Source organism: Eriocheir sinensis, unplaced genomic scaffold, assembly GCF_024679095.1.
Source record: "Eriocheir sinensis breed Jianghai 21 unplaced genomic scaffold, ASM2467909v1 Scaffold178, whole genome shotgun sequence".
Classification (NCBI taxonomy): Eukaryota; Metazoa; Arthropoda; class Malacostraca; order Decapoda; family Varunidae; genus Eriocheir; species Eriocheir sinensis.
This window is the reverse complement of record NW_026111161.1, coordinates 217,762-232,304: the sequence shown is the minus strand read 5'-3', so window position 1 is coordinate 232,304 and position 14,543 is coordinate 217,762. Positions and strand designations below refer to the sequence as shown.

At 44.6% G+C, this 14,543-nt stretch overlaps 1 protein-coding gene across 25 annotated transcripts in view; it reads left to right on the top strand.

The window, feature by feature from the left end:
* Positions 1 to 14,543, top strand: part of LOC126990579 (uncharacterized) — a 277,009-nt gene that overhangs the window by 107,294 nt on the left and 155,172 nt on the right. For 5 of the 25 annotated variants that reach the window (XM_050849213.1, XM_050849209.1, XM_050849206.1 and 2 more), the window contains one exon: positions 12,110 to 12,183. The exons of the other annotated variants lie outside the window; for them this stretch is intronic. In XM_050849213.1, coding sequence (XP_050705170.1) covers positions 12,110 to 12,183 — 74 coding nt within the window. The remainder of the gene's footprint in view (positions 1 to 12,109; positions 12,184 to 14,543) is intronic. 25 annotated transcript variants of the gene reach the window in all.

The window sequence follows — 14,543 nt, the reverse complement described above, 5'->3', positions numbered from 1 at the left end:
AATTGTACTCCCGTGACGTAATTATTGTGTCCATTGGTTGATGGCAATCCCTCTTACGTTTCACGCCACCTCCCAGAGCACTACAGACCACCATGATGGAGAGACATGCTGAGAATGATTTCCCCGTGTCCGGATGCGTGGAGGAAGGGAGCGCGCCAGCTTGCCCCTGTTCCTCTACCCCTAATCTCAGAGAGCGCACCAGCGGGCCCCTGTTCCTCTACCCCTAATCTCAGGGAGCGCACCAGCGGGCCCCTGTTCCTCTACCCCTAATCTCAGGGAGCGCGCCAGCAGGCCCCTGTTCCTCTACCCCTAATCTCAGGGAGCGCACCAGCAGGCCCCTGTTCCTTTACCCCTAATCTCAGGGAGCGCACCAGCTGGCCCCTGTTCCTCTACCCCTAATCTCAGGGAGCGCACCAGCAGGCCCCTGTTCCTCTACCCCTAATCTCAGGGAGCGCACCAGCAGGCCCCTGTTCCTCTACCCCTAATCTCAGGGAGCGCACCAGCAGGCCCCTGTTCCTCTACCCCTAATCTCAGGGAGCGTGCCAGCAGGCCCCTGTTCCTCTACCCCTAATCTCAGGGAGCGCACCAGCAGGCCCCTGTTCCTCTACCCCTAATCTCAGGGAGCGCACCAGCAGGCCCCTGTTCCTCTACCCCTAATCTCAGGGAGCGCACCAGCAGGCCCCTGTTCCTCTACCCCTAATCTCAGGGAGCGCAACAGCAGGCCCCTGTTCCTCGACCCCTACTCTCCGGGAGCGCACCAGCAGGCCCCTGTTCCTCTACCCCTAATCTCAGGGAGCGCACCAGCGGGCCCCTGTTCCTCTACCCCTAATCTCAGGGAGCGCACCAGCAGGCCCCTGTTCCTCTACCCCTAATCTCAGGGAGCGCACCAGCAGGCCCCTGTTCCTCTACCCCTAATCTCAGGGAGCGCACTGAGCCACCGTATAAGGGAAATTTCAGTAACAGCGGTATCATAAGAGCCGTCTTCGATGAGAGGCAAAAAAATCATCCAATTTTGTAAGGAGTTGTTCTTATGTAAGCTGCAAACATGTGTAATATATAGTAGAAGTGTATACAGTGCATAATGTATTGTTTTTTTATGAAAGCTGCAAATAGAAACAGAAAAGTCATTCAGTTTTGTAAGGAGTTACTTTTATGTAAGCTACAAACATGCATAATATGTAGCCTAGTAAGTGTATATATTCCATAATTGTAGCGTGTTTATGCCCCCCCACTTTTTTTTTTTTTTTTTTTTTTTTTTTTTGCCAAAAAAAATTGTTTCATAAGGAGTTATTCCATAGATCCATCCTCCTTTTTTTTTTTTTTTTTTTTTTTTTTCCCAACAAAGGAGGCAGCTCAAGGGCACACAAAAAAAGAAAACAATAATAAAAAAAAAAGCCCGCTACTCGCTGCTCCTAAAAAAGAAACAAAAGAGGTGGCCGAAAGGAAGATCAAATACGGGAGGAGAGGTGTCCTGATACCCTCCTCTTGAAAGAGTTCAAGTCATAGGCAGGAGGAAATACAGATGAAGGAAGATTGTTCCAGAGTTTACCAGCGTGAGGGATGAAAGAGTGAAGATGCTGGTTAACTCTTGCATAAGGGGTTTGGACAGTATAGGGATGAGCATGAGTAGAAAGTCGAGTGCAGCGGGGCCGCGGGAGGGGGGGAGGCATGCAGTTAGCAAGTTCAGAAGAGCAGTCAGCGTGGAAATATCGATAGAAGATAGAAAGAGAGGCAACATTGCGGCGGAATTTAAGAGGTAGAAGACTATCAGTATGAGGAGGAGAGCTGATGAGACGAAGAGCCTTAGTCTCCACTCTGTCCAGAAGAGCTGTGTGAGTGGAGCCCCCCCACACATGAGATGCATACTCCATACGAGGGCTGACAAGGCACCTGTATATGGACAGCAACTGTGCAGGGGAGAAGAACTGGAGGAGACGGTACAGAACGCCCAGCCTCGAGGAAGCTGATTTAGTAAGAGATGAGATATGAAGTTTCCAGTTGAGATTTTGAGTTAAGGATAGACTGAGGATGTTTAGTGTTGAGGAAGGTGATAGCTGGGTGTTGTCAAAGAATAGGGGATAGTTGTTTGGAAGATTGTGTCGAGTGGATAGGTGGAGAAACTGTGTTTTTGAGGCGTTGAAGGACACCAGGTTCTTTTTGCCCCAATCGGAAATAATAGTAAGGTCTGAGGCTAAGCGTTCTGCAGCCTCCAGCCTTGAGTCGTTAAGTTCCTGAAGGGTGGGTCTTCTATTAAAAGAAGTTGAGTAATGCAGAGTGGAATCATCAGCGTAGGAATGGATAGGACAGTTCGTTTTGGAAAGAAGATCATCAATGAACAACAGAAAAAGAGTGGGAGATAGGACAGAACCCTGTGGGACACCACTGTTAATAGATTTAGGGGAAGAACAGTGACCGTCTACCACGGCAGAAATAGAACGGTCAGAAAGGAAACTGGTGATAAAGGTACAGAGAGAAGGATAGAAACCGTAGGAGGGTAGTTTAGAAAGCAAAGATTTGTGCCAGACCCTATCAAAAGCTTTTGATATGTCCAGCGCAATAGCAAAAGTTTCACCGAAACGGCTAAGAGAGGGTGACCAAGAGTCAGTTAAGAAAGCTAGGAGATCACCAGTAGAACGCCCCTTGCGGAACCCATACTGGCGATCAGATAGAAGGTCAGAAGTGGAAAGGTGCTTTTGAATCTTCCGGTTAAGGATTGATTCAAAAGCTTTAGATAGACAAGAAAGTAAAGCTATAGGACAGTAGTTTGAGGGATTGGAGCGGTCACCCTTCTTAGGTACAGGCTGTATGAAAGCATACTTCCAGCAAAAAGGAAAGGTAGATGTTGACAGGCAGAGGCGAAAGAGTTTGACCAGGCAGGGTGACAGCACGGAGGCACAGTTTTTAAGGACAATAGGAGGCACTCCATCAGGTCCATAAGCCTTCTGAGGATTGAGGCCAGAGAGGGCATAGAAAACATCATTTTGAAGAATCTTTATAACAGGCATAAAGGAGTCAGAGGGGGGATGAGTAGGAGGAATATGCCCAGAATCGTCCAGAGTGGAGTTTTTAGAAAAAGTTTGAGAGAAGAGTTCAGCCTTAACCCGCCGTCTGCCGGCTATTTGAAGACCTGTAGCCAACCCCAGTGCCGGCTTTTTTTCGACTTTTCAAAAATTACCTAGATAGGTTCAGAATCATGCAAAAACATGGAAAACATCAATATAAGTACTCACCGAAGCCTGGAACGGATGAATTTTGCCTCCGTTATGTCTCGTCGTGGCCGTGAAAAAGTATGCGCAGGATCCGTAGACTTTATTTTTACACAGAACACTAACGAATGTTTTCGTTGGACTATTTGTTACTCCGTACACACTAAACCAATTGTTCTGAGTTTTTACCACCATGATCACTGAACCTGTGGGCGTTGTTCATGGGCACAGTGATGGGCGGGGGCGCTATAGGACACGCGAATAAGTAGCGGATATCTTGTAAACATACGTTTTTTGTAGTGTTTTTCACTATATATTTTTCTGTGGTTGCTGTCATGTCTGCGCACTACATAATAACATATTTACACATCCCCATCCTCAGGGCAGTTGTATAACAGCTCCCAAATGTCTTCATCTCTAAGCCTTGGTCGCGCCATGTCGTCACTCAGTGAAGCACAGGGAGATACTGACGCCGGGCGATGCCACAAGATGCGCGGTGGGGCTGGGTGACTCACATGGGTAGCGCCCAGCCCGCCAAAGTTCAAACGTGATGCCTACGGGATATCTTTGCTTTATCTTTCAACTTCGATTTATAATGATTTTTTTAATATCAGACCGTATATATACGGCGCTGGCATTGTCCGCGGCATAGGGTTAGACCGTATATATACGGCGCTGGCAGACGGCGGGTTAAAGATAGATGAGACGGCAGTGTTGCCGTCAGGACTGAGGAGTGGAGGGAAAGATGAAGAAATGAAGTTGGAGGAGATGTTTTTGGCTAGATGCCAGAAGTCACGGGAAGAGTTAGAGAAAGCAAGGTTTTGACATTTTCTATTAATGAAAGAATTTTTGGTTAGTCGGAGAATAGATTTGGCACGATTTCGGGCAAAAATGTAAAGTTCATAAGTTCCATGCCTTCTCCTTTTCCTGCTTGGCGTCTACACACTTTCTATTGTACCACTCTTCTCTTGATTTCTGGCCTTCTTTCATCCTTGGTACCCACTTTTCCACTCCTTCATTGTAAATCCGTAGAAAGATAGCCCATTTTTCCTCCACATTATCAGCCTCAAAAAAAGTATCCCATTGTGCTTCCTCAAAATGTTCCCAAAGTTGTTCAAAATTTGCCTTATTAAAGTTGGATCATTCTTTCCTGTAGTCCTCATTCCTGATTATTTTACCTCCTTCTCGTAATATGTACTCGATAAGTACGTGATCGCTCTTCCCTATAGGGCTCTTCTAGTTCATCTCCTCTAAGATATCCGGCTCCCTGGTGATTATCAAGTCCAATCTAGATGGTTCGTCTTCTCCTCTGAATCTTGTATTTTCCTCCACCCACTGTGTGAGGACGTTATCTATAACCAATTCCAAAACCTTGTTCCCCCATGAAGCTTCACTTCCTTCCGTTGACCAGTTTTCCCATGACACTTCCTTACAATTAAGATCCCCCATTATCAGAATCTTATCCTTTTCCAGCAATCTCCTTAGGCAATCCAATGTGTCTTCCAGCTTCTTCTTGTACAATTCTTCTGTCCACGAATTGGTTTTTGGAGGGACATATGTAGTGCGGCGACTATGCCTGATGAATGAGCCTCCCATAACCCACTTAGCCAGTGGGGTACCTCTTTGGCCGACTCGGTAAGGAGTGGCTCTCCCGTCACGCTGGTCGCGGGTTCAATCCCAGGCAGCCGGCGAATACCCTCACCTTGTCTTGATTAATTTCTCGTGTGTTTCGATACACGCAGAGAACGTGTAGGAAATGGAAAATAGAAAAATGAGCTCTCGGGGCATGACACATACACCACTACAATATTTCTGCATCCTCCCCTTTGCAGTCTTATTCCCACATTTAACCCATTCATTGCTAGGAGCTCGCAACGAGACTATCCCCTCAGGCGCGCTCGGGGAGCCCAATGGGGGGTCTCTTTTAACCTCTGTATCTCAAAAACTATTCATCACAGCTAAAAAACAAAAACACCATTGGAAAGAGAAGGTCCAGATCTATAGGAGTCGGTTATGTATGCCTCTCTTGCAAACGTACATGCACGTTCAGGGAGTGTTGAATGTTAATACTTATGTCGGTGCGTGCGGGATGATCAGCCGTATTGAGGGAACTGCGGACATTTTTTCTTCAGATTCTGGCAAGGGAGTATTGCCAACTGCAATATTTACAACTATTTGGTCAAAGAATCAGTCAGGTGATAGGTCAAGCTATGCAAAAATGCCGCTATATTGGGCAAGAACATCCACCAGTTACTCGTCCGTAGATTTGCCGCGCTGGGCTGATATGATTTTCCACCAAATTTAGTGAAGAATCCACTCAATTGGCAATCCTGTGTTGTGAGAATTAGTGTTGGAACACACCCACAAGCGGTAGATTTGAGTGCGGGTGGAGGTCGCAGCAGGCATTTAGCGCCACCAGCAAATACGTCTAACGCCCGCTGCAAGCGTTTAGCAATGAAAGGGTTAAGACCTCCGCTTCCCCTTCGCCATAGGTGACCCCCTCCACTGTCCATTCTTTTTTCAACAATAGCATTACTCCTCCTCCCTGTTTATTTTCTCTATTTCTCATCCATACATTATATTTACCATCCCCCATGTTAAATGCATCTATACTACCAGTCAATTTGGTTTCCATAATCCCCATAACATCTGTTTTTTCCTTACTCAGGTAATCTTTTTCTAACATTGACGATATTAACCCGTTCACATTAGTGTATGCCACCTTCAAGCTGTCACCTCTTCCCTTCTGTACCACTTCCTTAGGTGTGTGTGTGTGTTTACCCTTTAGGTAATATTTTTTGTGTAAAATTTCATGGTTTAGATATTGCAGAGGTGGTTGATGGGAATTGTTATTCACAGTTTTCAAGTTCCCCATCAGGTCTTTGTATAGTGTTTCACAGTTTTGAGTTTCTCTGTAATTACAACGGTATACCCAGTGCTTTCCTTCACCCTTTGTATCATCAAATTTTCCATCATATTGCAGAGGTGGTTGATGGGAATTGTTATTCACAGTTTTCAAGTTCCCCATGCCACATCACTACCATTGCTCTCAAACTTCTCCCAGTCAACCTCTTTGCAATTGAAATTGCCAACTTGTATTACTCCTTTGTTTGCCTTAAGCAATATCCTCAAACTCTGTATGGTGTCATCAATCATGTTTTCATAATCTTCTTTACTCCATGATGTAGTTTTTGGTGGTACATATGTTACTGCAATCGTCATCCTTTCTCTATTCCTGTTTTCCAAGCTTACACTCACTATCTCTGCTTTTCCCTCTCCATATTCTATTGTTTTTACTAATAACTCTTTCTTTATCATTATCACCACTCCTCCTCTGCCTTTGCCCATTCTATCCTTCCTCCACACATTGTATCTTCCATCTAATGATGTGTGTGTGTGTGTGTGTGTGTGTGTGTGACAAGTCAGGACATGACCTGACCTGAGTCATGTTATGTTTTCACCAAAGCCCTGATCTGACTCTCCTTTCTACCCCATCCTTTTCATTTCACCTTCTGTGTGTGTGACAGGTATGGACATGACCTGACCTAAGTCAGGTCATGTCCTGACCAAAGCCCTGACCTGACTATTTTCTGACCCTCCCTCCCCACTCCCTTCTCCTTTCTCCTTATTTTCATCTTCTCTATCTCACCTTTCACAAGAGGGGCTCATAACCAGAGTGAAGCTACACACCTCCTCTCGAGTCGGGGGCTCGCGTGGTGTTGAGGCCACGCCAAGTTGAACCAAACGCGACAGGGAGGAGGCGGCAGGAAGTTCAAACGCGGTTAACATGTTAACAACTCTCTCTCTCTCTCTTTTGCCATAGCCACAATGTTTGGAGGAAAACGTCCAGTGTGATACTACGTTTTAAGGTATCATGCGTGACGCCGATGATAAGTAGACGTGACCCGTACGTGTCAAAGCAGCGCAAAATTTGGGGTGATAATGTGTGAAAGTCAGGATGGTAAGAATTTAGGATTAACTGCGAAACTCAAGGATCGCGAAACTCGGATAGCACGAAACTCAAGAGGGTACGGTGGACACTGCTCACCTCAACCACCTCTTCCTGCAAGCTGTTCCATGTGTTAATACTTCTATGTAGAAAACTACTTTTTCAAGTCACACAAACAAGTTCCTTTTATTAGGTTTCTTTCCATGTCCTCTCAGCCCCTGTGTTCTCGCAGTTGAGAAGAGATCATCTCTATCCATCTCATCAAACTTATTTACCAACTTACACAGTGTGATCAGATCTCCTCTCTACCTTTGCTCCAGTGTGTCCCTCAATCTGTCTTCATACGTCATATTCAAGAGTTCTGGGACCATTTTAGTTGCAATTCTCTGCATCCTTTCCAACTTTCTGATATCCTTCTTTTTGTGAGGCGACCACACGACTGCAGCATATTCACGTTTTGGTCTTATCAGTGTTGTTATTATTTTCTTCGTCTTTTCTTTGTCCATATAATGGAATGATACCCTTATATTTTGCTTCATCCTGTAGGTTTCTCTTAATTACTTGTTTATGTGCTTTTCTGGGTATAGTGTGTCTTGCATCGTTACTCCCAAATCTTTTTATTCATGTACCACCTTAAAGTTTTCTTCTCCCATCCTGTATGTTTTTCTCGGTCTTTTTTTTTACTTTTCCCCATTTCCATAACATGGCATTTGTTTGCATTAAATTCCATCTCCCATAACTGGCTCCATCTATACACTATCCAGGTCTTTTTGCAGTTCTTCACAGTCTTCCTCCATCTTCACTTTTCTTATTAACTTTGCATCGTCTGCTAAAAGGCTCATATAACTTTTTATACCCATCGCCATATCCTTTATATATATTATGAACATTATTGGTGCCAGAACTGAGCCTTGAGGAACTCCACTCTCTACTCTCCTCCAATTTGATTTCTTTTTTCTAATCACCATCCTCATTTTATCTTCCTGTTAAGTAGTCCTTCATCCACTCTATAACCTTTCCGTCCATTCCTCCCCATTTCTGTAGTTTTAGATTAACCTTTTGTGTGGAACCTTGTCAAAAGCTTTTTTCTGATCGAGATATACACAATCAGCCCATCCTTCTCTCTCTTGCACCATGTCTATTGCTCTTGAGTAGAAACATTATGTTGGTGACACATGGTTTCCATTTTCTAAATCCAAACTGCCCCTTATTTATCATGTTTTCCTTTTCTAAATGATCGACGCATTGTTTTTTTATTATACTTGTCACAAATCTTGCACATTACACTTGTCAAAGAGACTGGTCTATAAATTAGTGGTTCAGTTTTTTCTTTACTTTTATAAATTGGTATAATATTCACTCTCTTCCACTCTAAGGGCACTTTTCCTGCATTTATAGAGCATGTTATTATGAGCATGTTAGTGGTGAAGTGTACTGGTGGAGCGCTGACGTGAGTTTCGACAGGGGATGCTTGCAGCCTATGTCGGTCTCAAGAAATCATTTGATTCAGTGCATCATTAGGCACTCTGGGATTTTCTGCGACTCCGTGGGATTACTGCGACGACTATTGGTCTGCTGACTGGCCCGTATTCTGGGACAGAGAGTGCTGTGAAGTGGGGGGGGTGCTTGTCCAGCTTCTTTCCCGTGAATGCGGGAGTGAGGCAGGTCTGTGTCCTTGCCCCATCGCTTTTCAACACTTGTATGGACTGGGTACTGGGCGGAGTTGTGGACCAGAGTCATTGCAGAGCATCCATTGGCAATACCAGGGTCACTGACCTTGTTTTTACTGATGATGCAGTAATCCTGGCGTAGTCGTTGGAGGTCTTGGTGATGGCTCTCGAGGCACTGCACGAGGAGGCGAAGCCCTTGGGACTTGAGGTCTCCTGGGCCAAGGCCAAGGGTACAGGTGTTTGGAGGCTTCCTGGATGACACAGTACAGTCTGTTCATGCGTGTGGTGAGGATGTTGAGATCTCAGAAAGTTTCACGTATCTTTGTAGCGTAGTTCATAACAACGGTGAGTCTGGCCAGGAAGTCTTACGATGGATTGGTCTGGCCCACGGTGTTATGGACTCGCTCAACATGTGGCGTTGTTGATAATTGTGCAGAAGGATGAAGATCCGGGTCTTCAAGTCCCTTGTGCTCCCTGTCTTACTCTATGGTTGTGAGACATGGACACTAAATGGGGACTTGAAGAGGCGGATTGATGCCTTTGGTAATAAGTGTCTACGCAGAATCATGGGACATCGCTGGAATGACTTTGTGTCAAACCGGCGACTACTCCGTGAGACTGATTCGACATACAGTAAAACCCCGATTATCCGAAATGGAAGGGGGGAAGCCTCTTTCGGATAAGCCGATTTTTCGGATAATCCGGATTTATGGCCGCCATTTTGATCGCCGCCAGTTTGATCGTCGGCATTGTGTTCTGCTGTATGGTAAGGACGACTTTCTTCCTTTTCCCGGTTTCTTTCGGCATGGTGATGTAGAAAGAAGTGAGGTCGAAGCACAGGTAGAACGCGATGCGACTGCCCAGTGTGAAGTGTGTGACGCGACTGCCGCCGACTGATGATGTAAACAATGAAACCAAACAAACACACGCTACGCTAAACAAAGTAGTACGCTTAAAACATGTGATGTAAATGTTTTATTGTATGTTTGTCTGTGTGTCTCCTTGTCTGGACCAGTGTATGTTGATACTTGTGAGCGTTGCAGATCTGAATTGTGAACGTTGCAGAGTGCGATTGTGAATGGTTGTGCAAGCTTGCAAGTGTGACCTTGATGCATCGTGCAGGTGGAGACACAGTATGATGACTCATATTATCGCAAGAACTCGTATGTTGGAAGGGAATGTGGCATGGAGTGAGAGGGAGTCGTGTTTGTGTCGTTGTCTTGAGAGTACGGTGTGAGAGTAGTCGTGCAGTAGTTTGTTCGTCACGCACCTACGTCCTTGCTGGGGCGAAGGTGCGACGTGGTGTTGTTGAGAGTTTGTTTAATGTTTTTGTCTTATACATTGATCTATTAGTTTCAATCTATTTCGGCAATACGTATTAGAAAGCATATTCATTTTAACTGTTCTTATCAATTTTAAATGTGTTAATATAGTACATAATATGTACATGTATCTTTTTTTTTTTACTAAAAAATTGAAAAATATCAAATAAATAAAAGTAACTACATATTATGTAGTTACTTTTATTTATTTTTGATGTTTTATAACGTTTTAGTATAGAAAAAAATAAAATTTTAATTGCATTATCCAGATCAATTTTGGATAATCCGCTTTCGGATAATCAGGGTTTTACTGTATAACATTTTTACACACAAAAAAATACACGTTAAATGAATATTCCTGCCAAAATAACTTAACCCATAGCCAGAAGTAGCCGACTCCACACCCCTACCTTTTAGTATTCCACTCTGACTTATAATTAGCTCAGCCGCCATTTGTGGGCAGCTTCATTGGTCTGTTGTTCCCTTCCTCATATTTTCCTAGTAGTCCTGTCACCTCGTCCACCTTCTCTGTCAGCCCTCCGGCTTCTTCACCCAGGCTTGCCAGTATTTCTTTCACTTCACTGATTTCCTCTATCTCTCTCTTCCCTCATCGGGACTTTCTCTTCTCTAACACCCATCATTATCACACTCTTCTTCTTTCCTGCTGTTTCTTAACCAGGCCTTCTTGTTACTTGAACAACCTCACACTCCATCTCTATTTTTCTTTCTCTTTTTGGTGTTCCAGAATTTCATTGAAACTCCCTTTTCCTTTTCCTTTTGTTTTTTCCACACATTTATCTCCACATCAAATATTTTCTTAATCTTATTTTCCACATTCATTTCGCCGTCACTACTTCCCGTCACCCTTCTTGATGTTTCCTCCTTGACCACTGCCTTTATGTTGTCAGCCCTGGAACTTCTCTTTTTTGTTTTTCATTTTCTTCCCTTAGTTTTCTGACTTTTTCCCTTCTGGCAACTAGTTCCTTCTTCAGGTCATTGAAAATGTTCACAAATCTCCTCAAGTCCTCCCTCATACCCCTTACCTCCTCCTTTGAATCCTCTGCTTCTGTCTCTGATCGTCTCATTCGTGACCATAATCCCGGGGTGACATTTGGCCTGGCGAGAAACAGGAAAGCCCTCCGCCTCAAATATTTCTTCTTCATATCTCCTCGCCATATTTGCCCAGGCAAGTTCAGCTGTGGCACTTTTCACTCACTTTGGCACAGCCCCCCCCAGACAAAACCTATCCTGAGGCCCTGACCCTACAATGTAGGTAAATTTGTCATGTTTCCTGGTCCTTCAAAATAGGCGGGAGAAGATTGGCGGCAACGGTTTGCGCTCCAACAGCTGACGACGGTTTGTGTGTCACAAAAATCCTTCTGCAGCCACCTCTGTGCAATTGGGGAAAGAATCTGTGAATGGAGGAGGACAGGTGTATTAACGATATTACTGGCTGGTCGTCAGTGCAAGGGGTGGCAATTCTCATCCGTTGTAACTCAAGGGCTACCTGTACATATATGGAAAACATTACATTCATGAATTCCAAAGTCTTCTTAATACTCCTCAAGCCATAAAGTATACATCAAAACAAATGACTGGAGTATAATTGTTTGATGGCACAAAACTTTAAGTATGTAGCAAACCCTTCCCTGAGAGGTACACACTTGCATGTACTGAACACTCCCCTGAGAGGTATCTGTGTGTACATTCTAAACACTGCTTGAGTCAGGACAAATTATCACAAGTGAAAAACTTTTGCTAAAACTTGAATCAGAGAAGACCAGCGGAGATGATGTTGACTCCAGCCTCTGCCTGACTCCTCTACTCTAAGCCCAATTAGTTGCCGCATCATAATAAAGGCACGGTGCTTATAGATGCATGATACGCTTTTACCATAACTCATGGTAATTTACCCATTACCATACACACACAACTTTACTATGCTTGGAATAATTTCCACAGGAGTGTTGGCGATGGTGGTGGCGGCAGTGACGGGCCCAGTGATCCTGCCCATCAAGCTCCTCATGGATGTTTTGGTGAGTGTTATGTAGGATGGAGTGAGTGTGTCTGTATTTACCCAGTTACGTAGTTGCCTAGTTGTGATTTACAGGACCGGAGGTATGCTCGTGCTGTCCCGTCTTTCCAACTACTTACGTCTAATTTGGCCTTAAATGCGCTCATTGACTTAGCCTGTACCACTTCCCTCTCCAGCCCATTCCAGACCCCAACACATCTCTGCGGGAAGCTGTTCTTCTTGATGTCTTCTACAATTTCCTTTTCTCAACAGTTTTCCATTTCCTCTTTAAGTTTCTCTCTTATCAAAAAGTCCTCTCCATCCAATTTCTCTAGACCATTCATCACCCTATACACTGCTGTTAAATTTCCTCTTTCTCTTCTACTTTCCAATGTAGGGAGGTTCAGCCTCAGCAATCTTTCTTCATAAGTCTCAGCCTTGGTGCCATATTTGTTGCCGCTCTCTGTGTCCTCTCCAGTTTTCTAACGTGTTTCTTAAGTGATGGCGACCAAGCCACTGATGCATATTCTAGTCTAGGGCGTATCAAGGTCACAATTAATTTCCTTACCATGTCCTCATCAAGGAATGTGAACGCTGCTCTGATGTTCCTCAGCAGGTTGTATGTCTCAGCTGATATTTTATTCACATGTCTTTCTGGAGACAAGTTCTCTGTGATCATCACTCCAAGGTCTTTTTCTTGTCTTCTTGTCTAACTTATCCTTACCCAACTTATAATGTCCCTCTACTTTCATTCCACTCTTTCCAAATTCAATAACACTGCACTTTTTGGTATTAATTCCATTTCCCACTTCCTGCTCCACTCCCACACTGTGTCCAGGTCTCTCTGGAGCAGCAACCAGTCCTCCTCTTTGTGTGTGTGTGTGTGTGTGTGTATTTACCTAGTTGTATTTACCTAGTTATGAAATACAGGAAAAGAGCCGTACTAGGCTCGTGCTGTCCCGTCTCCATAATGCTTATTATCCAGTTTGGCTTTAAATTCATGAATTGTTTTTGCACACACAGTCTCCTCGTCAAGTCCGTTCCATGTTGTTATGCTTCTGTATGGAAAACTGTATTTCTTGATGTCTCTCCTACAGTTGCTTTTTCTTCAATTTCTTACTATTGCCTCTTGTTACACTTCTGTCACGTACCACTAAGTCTTTCCAGTCCAATTTCTCCAATCCTTCTTGTATCCTGTATACAGTACCCTCTAGAGTTTCACGCTATCCGAGTTTCACGATAAACGAGTTTTGTGGTTAGTCCTAAATTCTTACCATCCCAACTTTCACGCATTATCACCCTGACTTTTGCACTGGTTTGACATGTACGGGTCACGTCTACTTACCATCGGCATCACGCATGCTACCTTTAAAGGTAGTATCACACTGGACGTTTTCCTCCAAACATTGTGGCTATGGAGAGAGAGAGAGAGAGAGAGAGAGAGAGAGAGAGAGAGAGAGAGAAAACGGGAAGAGAGAACGGGTCGTTTTGAAGCCGCAGTTGAAGGCGGCTGCCTTACGATTGACTGACAGTTCTGAAAACATGCTTGTGATTCACTGGGAGTCCAATGACGTCATCGCCGACGCTCACCTTATGATGCTGCCTTAAGGCGGTGTCACAATGGCCATTTTCGTCCAACCGTTGTGGCTATGGGCAACGCCTGTATGCCCAACCGGGAGCAAGTTCACGGTTATCCATAAGCTGGTGTCACACAGCGCTTTTTTCTTCCCACCGAATTGGCGCGCCAGCTAGGGCAACCGGCAACTCCAACTTTTCCGGGTTTGCATCACACACGGCCAAGGTCGGTTGCCCGTATCCACATCCACAACGTAAACAAAACACTTGCCCTGTATCAACATGGCGTCGTCTGCTAAAGTAAGGGCTGTCACAGCTTGTGCGACTTGTGGACTTGTTGCTGCAGTTAAATGGAAGGAAGAAACAGTTGTGTGTGTGGCATGCCTGTGGTTCCTCCATGCTAGTTCTCATTGTCACCACTGTGCGTGAGTGGCCAACCCACCCATCTTGGCTCAACCACATAAACACATTGTTCGAATAACAACACACACACACACACACACACACACACACACACACACACACACACACGCACGCACACCATACTCATTAGGAACCATGGCAGATGTTTCTGAAAAACAAAAATGACTTCACCATTTCTTGAGTGTGTTAGGCAGTATTTGGTGAGTGGCTCACATGAACCAAATCTAGCTCTTGGCAAGAAGAGAGCAGTCGTCTTTAACACTGCTCTCTTCTTGCCATTGGGTATGTTTGGTTTGTATGAACCACTCACCAAATAAGTTCTAACACACTCTAGAAAATGGCAAAGCCACTTTTGTTTGTGAGAAACATCTGCCATGGTTCATG